Source organism: Aquila chrysaetos, chromosome 6 (genome assembly GCF_900496995.4).
Source record: "Aquila chrysaetos chrysaetos chromosome 6, bAquChr1.4, whole genome shotgun sequence".
Classification (NCBI taxonomy): Eukaryota; Metazoa; Chordata; class Aves; order Accipitriformes; family Accipitridae; genus Aquila; species Aquila chrysaetos.
Genome location: NC_044009.1, coordinates 23,834,779 through 23,856,509, shown reverse-complemented (window position 1 = coordinate 23,856,509; position 21,731 = coordinate 23,834,779). Strand labels below are relative to the sequence as shown.

The window sequence follows — 21,731 nt, the reverse complement described above, 5'->3', positions numbered from 1 at the left end:
TACTTTCCAAAGTGCTTTATTTCCCAGTTCTTTCTGCAATGGCTTATAATCACTATTTTTGTTTGCAGCATCAGAATAAGTGTCAGCATACCACCAAAAGTATTAGCCTGTAGTTAATGTCTGAAAGATCTTACCTTACTAATGATAATTATGCTGGCTGACTTTATGGTATCTTTTGTTACCACCTGTCCACAGTGAAACTTTTCCATTTTGCAGTTATTAGCTAATCTCACTAGTGATCTCTCAGATAATTTTGCAAAGTTCACAAGTCTGAAATAAAACGAATGGAAACACTTTTTTCATAGATTGAACTGGCTGAATAAAACCACATTTCACTATGAAAACATTGATCTTTTTACTATTGCAACCAATAAACCCTAGGTCACAGCTCCTGAAGATGCTAAATTTGGTTCCAGGGTAGTTTGCCTGCCTTTTTTTTTTTTTTTTTTTTTTTTTTGAAAAAAAAAGATGCCAAATTCACTTTGCCTGATTCAAGTTCACAAATTTATGGAGTATATCAGTGCAAAAGATTTTTTGGTAGCTAGGGAACATGGATAATCATGTATTCTTCCAGAGCAGCTGGTGGCTAAGCAAGCATGGCTGTCCCCAAGAGTTCCAAAATGGGGAATTCCTTTCCCTTTCACAGAACTTGAAAAGAGAATTGTTACATGCATTTTTTCCTATGGCCTTGACATAGTCAGGAAAGCTTATCGAATAGATTATACAATAAGCAAACAGTAAGACAATAATCAAAAGTGAGTGATATAATTGGAAGAAATTACTTGATGAAGTTATGACAGTGCAATTGTTTCTGAAGCTCATCTAATTTATTATCAAAGAAGTCTTCTTTATCTACCACAAATAGCTTTGTGTCCTCCATACAGACAACTAACTATTCACCATGTTCCTTTTAACAGAGAATCTTCCTCTCAGAGAGAGATGTGAAGAGAGGGGAAGAAATTAAAGATTAATTTAGCTAATGCTAGGAAGATATCCATCAATTTTGTATTCCAAACAGTGCCCCTATTAGAAACCATTAAGTGTGTCATGTCACCTAGTAGACACCCTTGGTGGTCTAGACACCCTTGGTGGCCAGTGCCAGATATTTTTGGTAGGTGGTATAAGAACCCACATACAAAACTTACCTTCTAAAGAAAGTTCCCTTCTCATTCAGGAAAATAATCTCTGAAAAGCACAGGGGTATAAATCTCATACCCAAACTCTGCTTATTTCTTTTCCCAAGATTAACACTGCTTTCACCAAAGATGCCACTCACCCCAAACTTTGCCCCCTTCTGAAGCACAGCTAGATATAATGCCGTGAAGATGCTGCATCCTTAACATCTCTAAGAACACCACTACCAAGGTAGATAAAGTAGAATCTACTGCTGGAGCATCATCTTTTCCTCCAAATGATTCTCCCATGCTCAAACCTGTAAAAATATGGCTGGTATCCTTTTCCAGCAGAAATGTAATGGATTAGACCTGTTCCTGAGTAGACTCTGCAGCTGAGATTTACTCTAGTGAAAAGGTGAATAAGCAGAACTTGAAAGGCCTAACCAGAACACATCCAGAAATGCAACTCCTGATTCAAACAAGATGCACTCCTTTCTACACACAGAATGACTTCTTAAAAATTAAAATTTGATCCATGTTGTGTCCTACTTAAAAAATTAAAGGCAATAATGGCTTGCAGTGATCAAAGAGAAATCAGTAAGTACTTTCCACTGTGACTTGAGTCCAGATATAAATTTCAAGTACTTGATTTGATGTGAGGAAAATTACTTTAATTTATTGCCAATTAAAATAGATTAAAATACTGAGAAACAAATACGAATTAAAACAGCACCTTCCCCTCATGCTCCCCTCATTCCCCAGGCTCAACTTCACACTTTCAGCCCCCAACTCCTCTACCTCCCTCCCACTCAAAGCAGTGCAGGGCAAAGGGGAATGGGGGGTTGCAGTCAGTCTGTAACAGCTCCTTTCTATCACTCCACCCTCCTCACACTTTTCCCCTGCTCCACCATGGGTGCTCTCCACAGGCTGCAGTCCTTCAGCATTAGCCTGCTCCTGCGTGGGCTCTCCACAGCCTGTAGTCCTTCAGCATAAGCCTGCTCCTGCATGGCTCCTCTCTGTGGACTGCAGTTCCTTCAGGAAATCTCCACCTGCTCCGGCATGAGGTCCTCCATGGGCTGCAGGGAAATACCTGCTGCAGCACCTGAAGCAATTCCTCCCTCTCCTTCTTCTCCAACCTTGATGTTCAGAAGACTGTTTCTCTCACTTTCTTCTTCACTCCTCTCTGCTGGGCAGCATTTTGCCCTTTCTTAAATATACTTTCACAGAGGTGCAACCAGCTTCACTGATGACCTCAGCTGTGTCCTGCAGTGGGGCCACTGCAGGACACATCTTTAAATTAACTTTAAATTTACCATTTAAAGTGAACCACTTCAGCCAGAAGAAACTGCAATCTTGAGCTGTAACTTTGAGAGCTTTCTATCTCCTGCAAGCAGCTTTTTACAAACTTCACTTCCTCTTCTGTTCTCCATTCTGGTCTCTTGCTGATTATCTGGAGTACTCTCAGAGGTAAGTGATCCTGAGAAAACATCCAACACATAGTGAACTAAGAGCTAAAAGTAGAAGTCAAGGAGGAAACACCTGCACACTTCAGCAAACTGAGGAGTGTCATCTGTAAGAAACATAAATAATTAATTTCCACTTCTCTCTCCCATTTAATTTTAGCTTTAAAAGAAACATCTGTGAGAAAAAGTTAAATTTATGTCTATAAGAACAGTGACCTGACAAAGCACAACTGAATTTTTAGCACGGTCCTTCAGGAATTAAACACTGTACGCTTAGATCTAGAATAGAAGATATTTTTTAGGCCGAATTTGTGGCTAAATTAGCAAAACCACTGTTAAACTGTAAGCTGGGGGAGCGGAAATTGAGATTTGTTTTCTTCCCACTGCTGACCAGTGTTTCTCTCAAGATGTTTAAGAAAAGGCACTGTGTGAGGAGGATACTATGTGAAGAGCACGAATGCCTACTTTTACTATTATATTCTTCAGTTGCTTATTCCTTGTACCAGCTTCCATTCCTAACACAGCTTAAATTACAGCATGCTTGAGGGTGACTGTTCTAGGTGCGCCCAATTCACTTAGACTATGTACACTGACCATCAAGTTTTCATACAGGAAGACCTTTGTCTTCCCTTAAGCTGGAGAGCAGAATTCCATGAGATAAATATGAGCAGCTCTGCATCAGGTAGAAACACAAACGCAGCTCTTCTTGGGAGCTGGAAGAAACTGAAGGTTTTTCTTCTGTTCAACAAGTGCTGCAGAACACATGGGCACAGCCTCAGAATTTCTCCCTAGGTCAGTTAGAGCTCAGATTAAGACCAAATTCACAGCTGAAGGCTCTGTCCATTCTTGAGACTTGACCATTTGACACCATTGGTTTCACTAAACCAATGCAAATTCCAAGCACAAAGAAAATCTGTCATATCTAGATTTGATGTGACACAGATGTTTATAAACAAACTATGGTTTACAGATATTGTTATTGACATGCCATCAAGTGACCAGGTCAGATTATGCAAATTAAAAGGAAGTGCCCTCATGTGATGGGAGAGGTGGTAAGTAAGGATTCTGGTGTCATCCCTGTTCCCCACCCCACTCCTTCCCCTGTGCAAGTTTGGTTCTATAAGTGCTGTTCTTTTTTTGTGGAAGACCCTGAACACAGTGATTTGCAGCACAGATGGAAGATCACCTACAGAGGAACAAAAGTGCCAAACCTTTGAGGCTCTGAACATGGTGGTTTTGAAGGACAGTTTGGAATGCTTCCTGTTCTGGATAAAAAGAAAAAAAATAATTGGAAAAGGCTTTGGATATTTTAGGTTATCACAGGGTTAGAAGATACACTAGTATTTCCTCATAAGAAATTTCTGCAGAAATACAACATTATCTACGTTAAGTTAAAGCTTACTCTGTAAAAAGCATATATCTGAAAGGACTTCAAACAAAAGCTCTCCACTGTTTTCTTTATAAAACAAGCTTTCATTTGCTTTAAGAAAATGTACACAGACAATACAAAGGTCAGGAGGCACCACTGGCCTACAGTTTCAGTATGACATGCAAACATGGCAATGCATGGATAAGTATCCATTAACATTTTGGTATATACTCATAAAAACACTGAGATTTGACAGTAGGCATCTTGTCAAGCCGATTAGAGAGAGACAGTAATTCTAATACTTCGGAAAAGGAAGATTTACTTTTATTCTCTATTGAAAAATCCTCCTCCTTCCACCAAAGAATGTGGGCTTTATAGAAGTCATGTCATCAACCTTTAATCTCCTCCATTCTGTTCCTGCACGTCCTCCCATAAGATCTTACACACTTTCTTCGTGATCTCCCTTGCAGGCTTGTACAACCTCTTGAGTGGGCAAGCAGAAAGAACAGCTATGTCAGAACACAAACACAAATCACCACTGTTTCGCAAGGGGTGCATTCAGGACTAGCACAGAGAACGTTAGTCTGGAATGAGGACACTGGGACTGAACTCCTCCCTCTCCCACTGATCTGCCAACACACACATCTCTGTTTCTGGCTGTCCTGCTGCCATACCTAATTACATTTTAAACAGTATCTAGAGACAAAGACCATTCTAAAAAGAACAGAAGCAAGTCTCTCATCTTTCCTGGAGCCACTGAACTATCAACATTTAACCAAAGGATAGAGCTAAAATTTTAACAGTATTTTAGTTGTAGCTTATGCTGTATTAACACTGTCCCACTGTAGAAATCCAAGTACATTAGAAAAATGACCAAACAGCAGATCCAACAGTATGTAAGTTTTCATTCTCTAGTTCCTTCATACTGAGGACCCAGAAATTAACTCTTATGAAATCATTGTACTACAAACAGATATTCATCCTCCTATGAGCCTTATCAATCTCTATTAGAAAAAAGATCAGGAAGAGCAAGAAATTTAATTTGCTTAGAACAGCATGCTCTTGTTTAAACAGGCAGACTGTCATTAGCAGAAGCCCAGTACATGCCAAATGACCAACTGAGCTGCACTGCAGAGAGCTAAGGATGGTAATAAAAACATGCATTCCAATTATCCACATTAAAAGATCTGATTATATGTGCCCTAAAATATCTGCATCATTTAACCACAGTTAATTGTAATTAAAACTGTATTAAAGAACTACATGCAAACAACTATATTCATGTCTCCATTTTCTTTTTTCCTTTTTTTTTCCCCAAGATACATATAATCCCTTATGCATGTATCACTTAAAACTATTAAGCATCCAAAGTTAACTTTTTCCATAGAGGTTATCATATGCAAGCCTTTTGTGAGTTTTCTTCTATCTAGTGCAGGCTAACAGATTACTGTTGACACAACTACTCTCACAGCATCCAATGCTCCTAACTTTCCGTCCAGGGAAGACTCCTTAGGACAAGGACACTCAGTATTTGTCCTCAGAAATCATTCCATGCTTTTTAAATCACCTCTGTACTAGAACAGGATGGGGCCCTAGATGACAAACACTACTAATACTTTCTATGATACAGCTGTACTGTTTATGATGACTCCTTTGAACACTCTCCAGAAAACACATCAAATCACTTCAGAAAATAAACATGTCATTTGTCATGTGCATTAGGAAAGGAATGAGATACTAAGATGTAACAGCTTACATTGGAAGAAAACCCCAAACCAACCCACATACACGTCTTCCATGTGACTAGATTTTTGCCTTCCCCTTCTTCTCCCCCCAAATCATACCTTAGTTGACGCTTGTTGGATAGACCTGCTGGATAGCTTCTGATCTAAAAAAAATCAACACAGCCTGTTTTTACACAATGTTTTTTCATTCATTAATAAGGTGCACTGCTACTGGGAGAAGATAGTCATTACTGATGGGATAGGTGCTGAAGTTTATTCCTAAGAAAGCTTTGTTCAGAAGGGAAGGGCAGATCAAGGAGAATTTTCTCATCAGAGATCCACAAAGAGCAGTAACTTTTCACAGCACCACCCTCAGCTATATCACACTTTCTATCCCTAATGGAACAGATTCTTCCTGCCTAACCTTCTGAAAACGTATCTGTTTAAATTGGCATATGGGAGCAAATTGTAAGTTTGCCAACAGACAGAGAAGTCAACAGCCAGCTACTATCCACTGCCAGAACCAGGAACTCAAGCGGTATGAAAGGCAATTGGCCAGTTTCTCAATATAAAGTCCTAACAGCTGGCAGAAATTATCTTCTTCTCCTTGTTTTCTCACATCTTTTTGGTTGCTGTGAATATAACAAATGCCTTGTGAAATGTGGCTGCCTGATATTCATCCAGGTGAGGATAAGCCCCAAAGCAAGCAAGGAAAAAACTGAATGAAATTAAAAGGAACATAGGGACTTAGGATCCTGGGGAGACAGGAAGAAAAACTGACAGGAAAAAATCTCACCAGTGTTTACTTGTGCAGTGAACTCACCAGCTACTTCAACAGTGTAACAGTGAAACATTGAGAACTGGTGGGCCTGAGGGCATGGGACTTGGGTGGACCTCCTAATGAGCGTGAAGGAAGAGACTTGGGTGGATACTGAGTGTGCTTGAGGTAGGCAGAGCTGCACCCAGAGGGATGAGGAGAGCAGCAAGTTAATTCAGTTGGGAAGAAAAGGTGTATTTTCCTTGGTAACATGTAAAGGAAAAGAGTCTATGCTCCTGGGTTGAAGGTCCAAGAGGAGTTGCTTCTTCATAACAGAAAATAAGAATGGGTGTCTCAGACTACAGGAGGTCATTTAGCTGCCTCTGGTACTCACCAAAACTCAAGCAGCTCTGCTGGGTTTGAGGGCAGGACAGGTTTCCCTTTTCTTCCATACCTTTAAATTACTACCATGAACTCACCCTATCCACTACTTGCATAGATTGAGGAGCTGCACTGAGCCTTTGCAATGGGCTTGTAATCCTTTTCCAAGGCCCCGGAGCCCCTCCAGCACAGCCCCCTCCAGCCCTCCCTGCAGGTCCCTTGCTTTTCACACATCTTCAGGACCTTCTTCCACCTGGTCTCCCTGGACCTGTGCTACTTGTTTTCCTTCATCCCCAGAAACCACTGCCCTCATGTAGCTCTTCTACTTCTCCCCATGAGCCCCCATAACCACAACATAGACCATTACTTTAAAAGTAGTTTACATTTGAATAGGAATATTATACATTAAGTTACTATATAAATATATATATATATATACACATACATATACAGACATTTGCCTCTAAATTTTGTACAAACTGCAACAATCTTCATACCACACAACCAAGTCTTGATTTTTGAACAGCGCAAAAAGGACTCATTAACACTACTGGTTTCCATCCAAGAGACTGCCAGCCTTGAACAAGCGCTATGGATGTGTGCTCTTTTATGTCTTCTCTACATTTTAGCAAAAAATTATTTTTGCATGCACATACATAAGCACAGCCCTTCTTGTCAAGCCAACCAATGACTGTTACGGGTAACCAACAATAAGGTTAAATTGGAGAATAATTTGTTCATTTACAGTACTGTGGAATCTCAGGATTTCTAGGTTTGCAAAATAAATGCTTGAACACAACAACCACAAGAAAACAAAGTAAACATCAGAAAACCATCTACAATTCCAACACAAAGTAATAACCAACTACTTTGTACCAAGCTATATAGCCTTCTCTGAAAAATCACCCTTGAGTATTCTATGCAAACAAATTTAAGTGCATTGAAAGTGGTGTTGTTTACTTGTGATTTTTTCATATACATAATAGAGTTTTTTCTGTGGACATTAGTGAACTAAGGTGTTAAGCTGAATATAGAGACTGGATATGGGTGATGAGTTTGTGTTCCTCCCATTAGCAACATGCACAAAACAAATGTAAACATATTCTTTAAAGAGGAAAGGTTACACTAAATTAAAAACAACACAGTAGTAAACTGGAATATGTATTTGGAAGACAGAAGAACTGAAATTCTGTGAAAATGAAGGAAATTGAAAACAAAAATGCAAGTATTGGCTGAAGAAGCATTTCAAATAAAATTTTTTGATTAACAGAATTGCAACTCTCGTCCCCAGCTTTTAAAAACAACTAATTCTTTACTGTTTCTTTAAATTTCTCCCAACTTTTTCTTCTATTGTTTTCAGGGTAGATTATAAAATTCATTTCACAGCCTGCAATTCAAGATGGACTGAAAGAGTATTTCCTCCAGCTGTGAGCACTAAACTAAAAATAGAAGTACGGTCAGAAATATTGTTCAGCACAGGATGAGACTGTAGCTCACGGTGGGAAGAACAGTGACTGTTAAAGAACAGATCTGTTAATGAGGGAACTAAGCAAGAACTGATGGAAATGTAACTTCTCTTTCCTTAAGCTTTTACTGCAACCACAAATGTATTGTCTGCTTTGAAGAGAACTAAAACTGAAATAACCTCTTGCTGCTAATCTTTACCTGTAATTTATGCTTTTGAGAATAAGCATTTTCAAAAATGAGGAACAATTCTCAAAAAATAAGTAATATTGAGAAAGGCGATATACTTTGGAATACATTAGTTTAAGAAAAACCAAAGGTGATGGAATCACTGAATACAGCAGCGTGGAAGGAGGTACCCTTTCTGGTATATAGTTACTGAGTTGGAAAAGAAAAGGTGACTGCTGCCTGTGCGCTCCGGAACTACAACTGCAGCAGAGAACATCCATTTTGGACATATTTTCACAATTAACAACAACAAAAACAAAAGGGTGAACCTTGTGGGATTTTACCTACCCAGAAATGAGTAAGGCATACCACAAAACAAGTCAGTGTAGAAGCTAAGTATGAGAGACTCCAAAGAACTGGAGATTCTCCATGCACTTGCATGATAAAATACTGACTCTTATTTAATAAGAGCATGATCCTGTCAGAAAATTCTAATTTAAGCTAACCCATAAACATTAGCTTTAAATGTACAGCATTAACAGTGCTAGTTAACCTCACAGAAGTTAATATATTTTAAGGTAAGACTAAGATACAGCACCTACCTAACAGATGCTGCACATAAAGGTATTAGGAACCCAAGTTCAATGTGAGACTTTTCAAAGTTTTAGTTTTAAACACTCAAAAGAAAATTTAAAATTAATTTTAAATGGCCACTATTTAGATGATGTTTGTGAATGCCTTGAATGTATGTTAACAAATTTAACAATTTAAAAATGTTAATCTTTATGTTCATGTAGTATTCCTAACACTTTCTCCTCTGCATAAATGAGCCAATCTTTTTCCTTTGTTTTTTTAAGTCTGAAAAAGAGAAAGTCCTCAGATTGCATTCTTGTACAGCATGCAGAAAAAAATACCTAATTTTATGATGAAGTTCTCAACCACTTAGTAGGAACTAATAACAGAACTACTGATATTGCTGTATGCAAAATACTCTGAATGTTGCTCTAAGAATTCAACATCTGAACCAAACAATGTTATTGTTTAACTTGATATCTATGTTGGCATCAATTTCATTTAATTTACTGCTTTAAACAGATTCCAAGTTATCTGTAGGTGTATCTCTTTTTCTTGAAGAAACATGTCTGTCAGATTATGCAACTCAGTGCTTGACACTTATTATGGCTTTGGCTTAAATATTGCTAAAAGATATTTATCATATTCTGTTTTTTAAAGATTCCTGGTAATTATTTTAAGTAATACAGACCACTTCAGTCCTAGAAGCTGCCACCATTGAAAAAGATGAGTTTGTTTTCTGAATATTATAGGGACAGCACACTTGCACATACTGCTTGGATTTGTATTACTTGCTTTGTTTTCTTGGGCCTCTCTTTGTTAGTGATGCATCCATAAGCCCTACATCATGAGCAGCAGCAGGTTATATCATATTTATCTGAGCTGATAGCGTAAGTGCATAAAGCAAAAGGTAGAAAAACTGAAAAGGCAGCATCAATCATTTTCCGTGAGACAAGCCTCCTGCATTTAGTTGTTATGACCAACTGCTAATACAGTACCACTGCAAAGGGTGTATGCAGCAATGAACCTCATTATAAAGCCAGAACGTAAGTTTAAAGATGTCAAAGTTGAAAACATTCACCATTACAATTCACACACTTTTCCTCATCATACAATCTTACTTCACCTGCCAACCTCACCTTTCTCCTCTCCTTGATCTTCACACCATTAACATTATGATCAGGTCAAAGTTGCATTTTCTTAAGCATCCACATCCTTCATCACTTTGAAATTTAGCATCTTGGACCTTCGTTTTGTCACAAAACCATTGCTGTATTGATACACTTTGCTGTTGGATTCTGTGGTCTTGGAGCTGGCAGATTCTATGGTCTCTGTAGTGCCGTAACAGTCGAGGGTTTCAAGGAGAAAAGCAAACCCAGCACATGATCCACATTTTAAAGCTAAGGAATTAAACTGTGGAAGACCTTCAGAAATGTTGACCAAAATGGGCCATTTGGATAGCATCCAAATTACTCAAAACTTGAAACAGAAGAGAAAGGTGGTGTTCCACAGGGCAACTGAATGACCTGGAATTGGCAGCGAGCCACATCAGTCATAAATCAAAACAGCTGGCCATCAGAACTAGTGTAAAATATGCCTAATCTGAATGTCACAATACGACTTAAAAAGAATGGCATTACTTTGGGAGCACCTGCCTTCCCTTCCAAGACGTTTAGAGTTCTCCGATTTGAAAAATCCTTCTAGGCTTCACAGATTTAAATAGGTGAGGAACTATGGCAGTCTCTGATTTTATCTGGCTCCATAGACAATGCTTTTTCTCTTGGCTCTTGTTTAACTTGGCTCACACAGGTAATGCCCTCTGTATTTTCTTCAGCTTAAAAAGAAAACAAAAATCAAACATTGAAGTTCACATTACACTGGTAACGCTTCAGCCCCAATAACTGTATGCATTTAAAAGAAAAAATATTTCAGGAACTCAAGCTAATAGGTAAAGCATTTGTGAAGTTAACTGCTGTTTAGTTTGACAGCCAGTTATGTCATCTACTGTGCTATAAGGCATTCCAAGTTCATATGAATTCACAGCAGTAAGGGCCCCCTCAAGTAAGAGTATTTAAAACATCTTCTAAAAAAAAATATGTTTGGAGATACAAAATTACTCTCACAGAAGATGTCTTTCCTCTTTCCCATGGAAAAATAAAGCTACCATCTTACTTTTTTTTTTTTTTTTCCAGGGAAAAGGAGGAACGGAGGTGCTGCTGCTGCAAAAATTAAAGCATGTTGATTTAGAGAATGACTTGCACTTCAGGCACTTATACTTCTCAATGACTGCACATATATTTTCTGCAGGAAATAGCTTATTCTTAAGTTAGCACTTGGATAAGAGAAAATCCAGAATGTACAGGATAATTTTAACCAAGCGCCTATGTCCATAAGTGTATGCACACACAGAGGAGAAAAAAACATCTTGAAATACACACTGACTGAACTGCTACATTCAAGTATATGGCGCTTCCTCCAAATAAGCTCTGTAACATTATTCCCTCTTCAGTCTAGACTGTTTTTTGTCCTCCTCCAGACAAAGAACTTGCCTCTGAAAAAAAAAAAGTATCTGTGCATTTTATAGGCAACTCCTCCACATAACTTAGGAATGGCACCAATATTCATTCTCACAATTTCCAAATTCAGGCTGATGATGCTAGACTGAGACCTTGACCAGAAAAAAACCAAAAAGGAAATCCCAAAGGAACAGTGAGTTTAGTCCTTGCAGTTATAGAATTTTATATTTGACTACATTTCTTTTTGTGTAAACTAATAGTACTTCTTTAAAAATTCACTTACAACACTCATCACTTACAAAAATTTTTGAGAGGCATCAACATCTAGATTGAACAAATGGGTTAAACAACTGAATGGACGAGGTAAATTTGATAACTTCTCTGAAATTCTTTTACCCTGAATGAAAACAGAATTTCTTAGAAGATTAGTCAAATTCAATTATAAAAGGGAAAACAACCAGTTACACAAACATTTGAGTACAGCAGGCAGAAAATCCCTTAAATTTGACCATACTGCCACAGTAAAATATCCCAATATTACTTTAACACTTATTAATTTCAGTATATTTCCTCATGTACCCTTTATTTCCTTTTTACTTCTTCATGTAGTCTTATATTTCCATTTTCAGAATATTACAGAATTTAGTACAAATTAAGTTTTGCTGACCTGCAGAAGTCATCAGGACATATGGAGATAATTATCACTATGGCATTACAAAGGTGTAGGCTATGATCTAGCACATCTTTACCTACATGTTCCTGCAAAACTACTCAAGAGTCATCTTTTTAGAAGTCATAGATGACAAGAAAAGATAATATAGAAATAATAAAGCATTGCACAGCTAACATTTCAGACTCTCTGAAAAGTCAAAAGATTATGTTACAATGATCTATATATGCTCCATATCTAATAAGTGTTCTTCACCAAGAATTAGAAATCATTCTTTGAGAATGCAAGCTTTCATTCTCAGTCAGGTTCCATGGCTGAGAATTCAAAGACTGTATCTATATTTGATAACAATGGTTTTAAGGAGTCTTCTATTTTGATAGAACGTTATTTATTTATAGTGTTTACTGTGTATTTTTTTTAAAAGTATTTTCAAATAGAAGTTTGACATTCCAAGCGATTATGTACAACTCCAACTGATCACTGCTAAAGCATATTGATGACTACAGGATCCTAGTAAAAGTTTATTAAAAAATTCAAAAATCTGCTGGGATGGTGCAAAGAAAGAAGTCACCCAAAACCCCACACTTCTTTCCAAAGAGCTCTAACTAGATTCAGTATTGGTTATTTTCTATTCTTATTTTTCCTTTAAAAAAATTATTTTGAAGATCATAATTTTAGCTAAATATTAGGATTTTCGGCAAAAATATTGTGTTCATCAAATAAGTTGGTAATTGGTCAAAGAAAGTGATAAGCAGTTTAACTAAGAAGTCATCTTTTTACAGCAAAAACTAAAGGGGTTTTTTGGGTTTGGTTTTTTTTTTTTTTTTTACACTCAACATGTTTTCACAGTAAAAACTAATTAGAATCAGCTGAAAGAAGTCTACACTGGAGTTCCCCATTATCAACACATTTCTCTCCTTTCTTCAAGACACACAAAAACCAAAATCCACGAGATTTTCTTTATTTACATATTATTGGGAAAACTGCAACTTACTAAGTGCTGGATGGCTGTCCACAATCTGTACTGGAATAGTGTGTACATCTCCCAGGAGAATCTGATGAACTCCTCCTTCTAGGCTTCTGGAGTCATCTACTCCTCCAACTGCTATCAACTGGCCCATGGTGACCAAACTCTGATCACAGCCAGGCGGAGTCCCAAAAGCAGAGGCAGCAGTGCTATGCTGTGTTAGGCCAGCACCTGCTTGCAGACTGTGTCCTTGACTGAGTACTAGAGAATGGCTGGTTATTGCACTCCCTATGGAATCCAGGAGACTTGCAGGGCTGGGAGGGGAATGGTTATTTACAGCTATCAGGGCTGTTGATCCATTTGTGGAGGTAAAAGTTGACTGCAGCTGTAATCCCTGTGAAAGAGAAGGCAGAAGAACTAACATACTAGTATTTACAGCAGGAGGAATTTGCATTTAATGGCATGTATTTTGGAATGCTGGAACTGGATAGCTTCTGACTTCCTATACATCATCTCTTTTGAACAGTCAATCCCCGTGACCCTAGGCTAAAGTTGTATTAGAAAACAATTAGGACAATGGTATCCAGCAGCATCTAGAAGACTACTTATGACCATAAAGCTCTAATTTTGGATTGATATTCGGTTTCAAATCATTTCCTGATACTGGCCATTTCCACAAGAGGTGGGCACTAAAAGCTAAGCATACTGCTTTGAAAAAAAAAGGGAGTGAGGTGGAGCCAGGCTGTCTTGAGAAAGAGAGGGAAACATCAAGTAAAACAGCACCTTACTGCAGACTGTATTTCTAGGGAAGAGATCATGCATTTCATTGGGGTTCAGGAAGTATGAAGGTAGCTTTTCAAATAAGTAGTTAGGGAAGAAGGCTAAAAGAACCAGCTTTGAAGCAAGGTGAACTTTAGAAGAAGCTCTTTTAGCATGACATTCTTATCCCCACTCTTCAGCCTTTCAACCTGGAAGTTTACAGATCTGAGCTGGAAGCAGTTTTAGGATTTTAACATATTTTCTTAAGAGGCTGGAGGAGGATTTAAAAGGAATAAATAAGACTGAATTATCTCCCCTCAGTTTTGCAGCATCTTCATTATGAAGACTGGACCATGTGGAAAATGAATTTACGCTTGGTTTGAGGCAGAAACGCACTACCTTCATCCTCTTAGTTTTCCCTTCACAAAAGACCCTAACTTCAAAGTGTCAGAAGATGGTAGTGGGATCCCCTGCACCACAGCTATATGCTGTGTGACATGCAAGAGAGGCCAACATAAGAGCTGACAGCTATTTCAAAGTCCGCGTTACCTAGCCAGTGTTGTCATTAGCTGTGAGGGAACTTGCTCACCTTCAGCATTCCCAGCACACAACGTTTGACGTTCTGTAAACAACTTGACTGTACCTGAAGTTGGGCAAATATCTTGGGCTGAATTGAAGAGAGTGAAGACAACAGCTGAGCTGTTTCTGGTAGTAAGGACTCCCCGCTCTGGTTGGATTCTGCTTTGGTGACAACTGACTCCCCTGCTGAGCTCCCTACAGTGCCACAGAGAGGAAGCAGTTATGACAAATTTCTTCTTCCTGTTTAAAAGCCTCCCCTGCGAACTGAACAAACCCCTTCAATCTCCATATAGACATATAAAAGACATGTATATACATATATGCTGTTCTCTTTGCAGAAGAACTTGGATGCTAAAGAAAAAAGGCTGGGTATGAGAAAGAGACAATGCTGTAGGAAGATTGTATGTGCCTGTTCAGAGTGAAAAAAGAAGTACCAATAAATCCATTGTGGAGAGCAAAGTAATTGCACCCCACACTGTACTTTGAATTTCTAGTTATAACATAAAAGCTGAAACATTTCTATCAAAGCAGCAATCAAATAATTTGACAATACATACACCTCAGTAAGGGCTCAGTAACAGGCAGCCATCAAAAGAAAGGGCTGTCTTCCAAAACAAAAATCTACGCAGGAAATCCTCTAAGCCTCACCACTCCCTTCCAAACATCTTCATGGAATTAGGATAACTTCTATGCAATATCTCACCAGAAGTCCATTTATCTGGAGGCCTTTCAGCCTACAGATTACATCATATCCTCAAAATTCTTATTAATGCAAGAATGATGGACTTCATTTCCTGAAGACTTGTAAAAATTGAGAGTCACTTGTAGCAATTTCTGCAAGAAAAATTCCCATGGGATCATTCCATTTCCTGTTTGAGCCACCCAGAACATTTTGGTTAAGATTTATCCAGACACAAGCAGACATTGCTTAGCCTCTTGTTTTGCAGTTTCACTGCTATAACCGTAAAAGAAGACCTTGCCCTGTGCATGTAGATTAGCCTGGTGAATGGAAAAAAACTGAGAATGGCCAATTGCAAACAGTTTTCTAACAGGAAATCATACAAAAGTTTCCAGCAATCTAAGTGAGTGGAGATACATTTTTCAACACATATACCGATATGCAAACTCTAACTCTTTATTGTAACTGACCATAAAATACATTCTATAAATCTTCTTGAACACAACTACTTCAAATATTTAGGCTCTTTTTAACACTATACAGAGATTCCATATGCATATGTGAATATTCACATGTAGGAAGAGATGGTAGTTCTTTCCTTAGGCTGTATTCTACACCAACATGCCTAGGAATAAAGCTAATAGTTCAACTCCTAATCTAACCACTCCTTAGACTGCATGGGCATTCAGTATGAATGCCAGAAGTTAAAAAGCCCCAAATATATATATACACCCAGGTACTTTATCTCACTTGTCATTATACTTCATAGAAGATGTAAAAGGGAGCACACTTAAGTTTGATAGTTACAGTGATTCTTACACCGAGGAGAGAACAGAGAAAGCTGTATCACGTAGAGATATGGAGTTCTGCGCAACAAGAAAACAAACAGCTAGGTTTAGTTCTGTTATTGTTTGGTTTCTTAAATGTAAATTTGTCCCCATTCAGCACAAGTTGAAATGAAAAAAAAACGTATACACACAGAAGTTTGAAAAGTCAGTGTTTTCCCTTGCTACCACTTCACATAAATTAATGAGAGCCGATTTTTTCAGTCAGGCTTCTTTTTTTGCTTAGACTTGTATTATAATTATAAACATGTGTTTGTAATGTGTACAAACACATACCCACATATATAAAGGAAGACAAGATATGCTGGAATTAGAGTATCTGCTTATGTTCACTGAATTGGTGCACATATGCAGAAAACTAAACAAATCCAATTCTCTAGCTTCCTTTAAAATTCAGTATGTCACTGGATAGTTGTTTACACATTTGATAGGCTACACTGCCTTAGAAAATTATCCGTGAAAGACAAAGAAAACAATAATTGGTCTTCCTGAACCTTCTTCAGCATTCAGACAGTTCATACCAAAAGTCATCCCTGCTGAGCTCTATCACAGCTGTTGAAGGCACAACTATTCTGTGTCTCTCCATAAAAGCGCAGTAATAGAAATATTAACATAGACATGCAAGTTTAAGCACAGTAAGTCTGCTCATATTGCAAATTCCTTTTTTTCCTAAAAAACAAGACTTCCTTAAAAAAGAGGGACACTAATTCAAACTGAGCCTAAAAATTTACCTGTTGTCCTCTGACAGTTGTCAAGACTGAAATTCTTGCCCTAAGAGCACCAAGCATACATGATGCTTTTCTGTTCAAATTGATCCATTGCAGCAACAGCTAAAATAAGAGTTTAAAAAAATCCCAAACAAAACAAAGCCCAACATTGGCCTTTTTAACTGTAAATGCACTGGTGTGCATGGAACAGCTCCACGTAAATTAGGTTCACCAAGTCATTTAGGAGAAATCACACAGTGAGCCAAACCTCTGGGGGTTTATATTTCCTGCTACAACAAAGATAAGAAATAGGTCATGAAGTGACAGGGGCCAAAGGGGAAAGAAACCCAAACACATCAGGACTTCTTCAGGCAAGAACCACAGTGGAGGATAACTGTTGACATGAGTAAGTCTTTAAACATGACAACTGTGGCAGTGCCCCTTTGGTCCCTGTAGACTTCTCTATCAGCTGTCTGGAACAACAAGTACCCACCACCATGTTCCAGTTAAATGGGAAAACAAGCTGGCAGTACCACTGAGATTAAAAACATCTAAGAAGTCTGCAGCATTATCTTAATGTATGCAAACAGTTAGGCTCTTCCACCTTGCTGCAATCATATCCCTGCTAAAAGCCAACAACTTTTCTGATGAGTTTCATAACAAACCTATTAAACAAGGGATGGGGAAAGGATCCACAAACACACAGAAAAGTTCTTTTGGTGTCACAGTAGACAAAATATCCTTGAAACCTGGGGAAAAGGGCACAATCATCTCTCATTTTAAATTTATTATCAGTTACCATGTTCTAGCAGAGCATCTCAGCCTATGTGTAATCCTAACTATGAGGGTAGCAAGTAGACCTAGTTACAAACACCCGTATTTTGGTTTAGTACATGTTTTGAAGTCGAAGTAATAGTAGTAGGAACCCACTTTCAACAAAGGAAAAGTAGTGTAACCAGTGGCTTCAAAAAAACCAAACCTTTGACCATGAACACATAAAATCAAGTTTCTGTAGAAATCTACACTATATACACTCTCGTTTTGCAGCAGAGTAGGAGGAAGTTTAACACTTTGTTAGGTGGCTCAGCAGTCGCTGGGAAGAGATGCTACTTTAGCTTCACACATTAATAAAGAGGTTACACCACATAAAGAACTGAAAAAACATCTCACAGCTCTGCTGCCACTAAACACCTGTGTTTCTATTTCTATTCTAAGCATTAAGGAAAAATGGAAAACAGTGCTCTCAATTCTGGCAACAGAAATGCAGCGTTCCTTGTTCAGGGCCTCAACCTAGCACTGGAACTCATCAAGCCAATGACTTTGTGAGAAGCAGGAAACCCAATATGCATTCAAGTCCTTTTTAGCAAGATGTTTAAGCATGTGTGAAGCACAAACCATCAAGGAACTTAAGTACCCAGTTGGCTCCTGGCTGTTGTGTGCCCTGACAGATACAGCTGTTCAGTAGGAATTTAATTCTCTCTACACAGGTGTTATTATGCACCTTCATCTAAGACAAGATGTTCTTTCCACATAACCATCCCATTAAAATCTTCAGTCGCTTGAGGATGCTAAATAAAAGCCAAATTTATAATTTTCATACTTCTTTCAACCCCATCATGACTACACGTATTTTTCCACACATGCAGTCAAATAGTTAAAAAAAAAAGTATGCCAAATTAGACACACCAAAATAATCCTTAAGTTCAGCTGAGTGACAGAACATGACAGCAACCTCTCTGGAAGGAAACTGAACTTCTGTGACATAGCTAATAAAACAAATCACATTTGGAGACAGCTAAGTTATTAATGCAGTCCTACCATCTGAAGGTGGTGAGGCAAATGTGACAGTCACTGTCTCTGTGAGAACATTCCCACTGTCTGTGGTCCACTGCAGCTGAAAGGAAAAAGATCTCAGTTCTCAGAAAGGGTGCAAGTTTATCTATTACAGAAACATAGGCTCAATACAGGACCCATAGGAAAACTGTCTAAAACAACACTTTCTTACAACCATGCATTTTGGGAGCTCTTGGTTTACCAAAAAAAAAAAAAAAAATTACTGTAAAAGATTTTTTAACATGCACTATATCAGGAAGGCTAAAGTCTGCTCATGACAATTCAAAGACTTTAAAATAGAAAATAGTCAAACCATTTGGCTAACTAACAAGTATCACTCACTCACCTGGGCCAAGAGCAGTGTAGGGAGAGGGAAAAGACTCATGACAGCATGATTTAACAGTAGAGTTTGTCAAAGCTGATTTTAAATCAGCAATTCTTCAGCAGTCAGCCTTGTAACTGGGAAAACTAGGATCACTGTGTATCCCTTATTACTCAATAGGTGGAAGAAAATTAAGGAACAACACGTAAGAGTTACCGAGCATTCTGAAGTACCTACTTCATGCTTACTTCACTTGCTATAAAGTGCATTTATTAATATTTACACATTCAAAATGTTGTGCAAGGCCTAATTTAGACTGTGCCCAAGACATACTTCATTGCCATTTTTCAGATACAGGAAAGTAGTAGTAACCTCTCCAAAACACAGACAATGACAAAGCCATGAATAAAATTTTCTGATGCATGCCAGTTTTTCTACACCACATGGCTTTCAGTTAATGCAGTCATCATGAAGTGTTAGTATTGTAGTTTTTCAACCAACTAATAGCAATCGAATGCTGATGAGATAAATACCAAATAAGGTCAGAAGGTTTTAGTCACATTTAATCCAATCTTGCTCAGCCAGAGATGCCACTGAAAATATTGCTGCTGGAAATATAAAGTCATAGAGCATTTTGGATGAAATACAGCTAAGTGGTAAAAATTTAAAATAAGATTTCCAGTATTTAATTCCAAAAATCAAAAAGAAACACAAAGGCCAACGTACCATTGCTGGGATACTTTCTGAATTATACACCATCTCGCCATTCCTCAGGGATTTCTGCACTTCATGAATGTGGTTCTTGATGTCATTCACAGTGGGGAAGAAGGACAGGTTATGTCTTTCTGGCACTTCATCAGGCTTGAATAATTCTCTTTCCACATACTTTCTGTCACATGTTAAAGGACATTAAAATGTGTGTATTTAAAATATATTGTGCTATCTCTCTCTGTTATAGACACTGCTACCTTCTCCCTCCCCTTGTTGCAATGACAAGACAAGAGCAAGCTAGATGATCTTCTGACCCAGTTCTTTGTGCATCTTCTACAGAGTTTTGAATTAAAAATCCCCATTTATTCAACTAACGTTAGGAAGACAGCAGCTCTTAGTGGCTACCTATAATAAAATGGAAAGAGGAGACAAAAGCTGGGAAAAACAGATTCTCATGACATATGGGAAATATATTCAGTAACGCATCAGCACTGCCATTTAGTTGCAAACCAAATTAATCAAATGCAGAAGTGATACAGCACTACAGACTGAGAGCATGTCAGACAGTTGTGTACCTTAGTTGCTTCCTCACTGCATAGACCTGCTCTATTCCCTGAGACACCAGTTCTCGGATCTTGTCTGCCACTTGAGGATGAAGTCGGGAAGGCAGAGTACAGTTCTCATCTCTAACAACTTCCTCCTCCTCCTCAGGAGAAGACACAGACAAATGGGAGGGTGAAGAAGGGAGGCAGGAAGTTTCCATTTCATGATATTGGTGGGCTTGCTGAGTGGGTAACTGTACATACCACCTGGCAAGAAGGAAAGAGTTTCTGCACACAATTCTCAAGCAAAGGCAAAAAATGGGGGGACAGACTGACAATCACAAACAACCTGGTTAGACTGACTTAAGTTTTTACAGCCCCTGAGATGGAAGATACTGCCTTTCAGAGCTCAGGGCCCTCTCACACCTTTCAACGCAAAATAAACGAGCTCAAACCCCCAAGTAAAACTATTTCTATCTATTTCCTGCATGAAAACATCTGCTGAAGTTCCACAGCTTGGTGCTTAACACGTTTACCAAATTAATACTCCAGAGCCACATAAGTCTTATTGACATTGTGGGATTTTTTACTATTGATATTAAGCAAGAGCCTTAATAAAGTGACTAAGTAAAAAATAAATCAAACCAAGAAAATTATTGCTCTTTTTTGCTTCATTTGTCATGATAAAGAAAAAAGTGGAAGTTTCACCTGAGGACACCGCCAGCATCTATCAAGTTCTTCTTCAGCATGTTGAATGCTTTCTCCTGCTCCATTCTTATGATTTTCTTGTCAATTTTAGGGTCAGTAGGAACCCTGTATTCTGGAAACTTTTGAACCTTTTTAATATAGATCCTGCCAAGAGGGCGAGGGAGGGAGGGATAAAAAAAAAAATTCTCCTTCAGTATACTTTGCCCTCAGGGAGCAAAGGCAAAACCCCCACCTACTTCATATCAGATATTAGTATAGAAAAAGTTCAAGCAGAGTGCTGCAGGGGGTGAAAAGCCTCTAAGAGAACTGTAGAATTGTTAAGGATACATCAACAGAGATGGATGCAGACAGACACGCTTCTGTTCCGATCTGGAAGCCACTCAGCCAGAGTCATTTTGCACCTCAACAAAAACCCTCTGTCCCTCAGTATAGTAAAAACACAACACCATTTCTGAACAGGCTGTAGTTCACCCAGCTTGAAGCCAGAAGTGAGCACATACACACCTAGCTGCAACTGTCCAGGTAAACACACTCTTAGCTCAATAAAAACTGAACAAGCACCCAGGAGAATGCTCAAGGACAAGGAAAAAAACCCATTAGTGTTGGACAAGGAGAAAGTCCCCAGTGAACAGGAAAAACTGTAACTCCTTCAGCAAATAGAACATCTACTAAATTAGGATGATTGGCTGAGATGAGTGCAATTAAAAGCCTGAAGGAAAAACAACAAATAAGATTATAAAGTTTTAGGACCAAAAATGGTCACTACAGGACACCACAATAACTAATGCTCAGGTAGAGAATGATTCCCACTTGTACTCCACATCCTGATGTACTGCTACTTTGCATCCAGGCAACCTATCAAATCTCAGCCTTACTCAG

The 21,731-nt window shown here is 38.3% G+C and overlaps 1 protein-coding gene across 12 annotated transcripts in view; it reads right to left on the bottom strand.

Moving 5' to 3' along the window:
- CARF (calcium responsive transcription factor) overlaps positions 1-21,731 on the bottom strand; it is a 41,070-nt gene continuing 19,339 nt past the window's right edge. For 5 of the 12 annotated variants that reach the window (XM_030017007.1, XM_030017009.2, XM_030017008.2 and 2 more), the window contains 11 exons: positions 20,853-20,996; positions 20,178-20,411; positions 19,618-19,780; positions 18,555-18,630; positions 14,570-14,700; positions 13,195-13,561; positions 10,154-10,848; positions 5,792-5,835; positions 4,270-4,430; positions 3,790-3,843; positions 1-2,685 (listed from right to left, as the gene is read on the bottom strand). In XM_030017007.1, the coding sequence (XP_029872867.1) occupies positions 10,730-10,848; positions 13,195-13,561; positions 14,570-14,700; positions 18,555-18,630; positions 19,618-19,780; positions 20,178-20,411; positions 20,853-20,996 (1,234 nt within the window). In that variant the 3' untranslated portion in view covers positions 1-2,685; positions 3,790-3,843; positions 4,270-4,430; positions 5,792-5,835; positions 10,154-10,729. Of the gene's footprint in view, positions 3,844-4,269; positions 4,431-5,791; positions 6,628-10,153; positions 10,849-13,194; positions 13,562-14,569; positions 14,701-18,554; positions 18,631-19,617; positions 19,781-20,177; positions 20,412-20,852; positions 20,997-21,731 lie in introns of all 12 variants that reach the window. The other 7 variants (XM_030017011.2, XM_030017012.2, XM_030017010.2 and 4 more) reach the window with 7 other exon arrangements.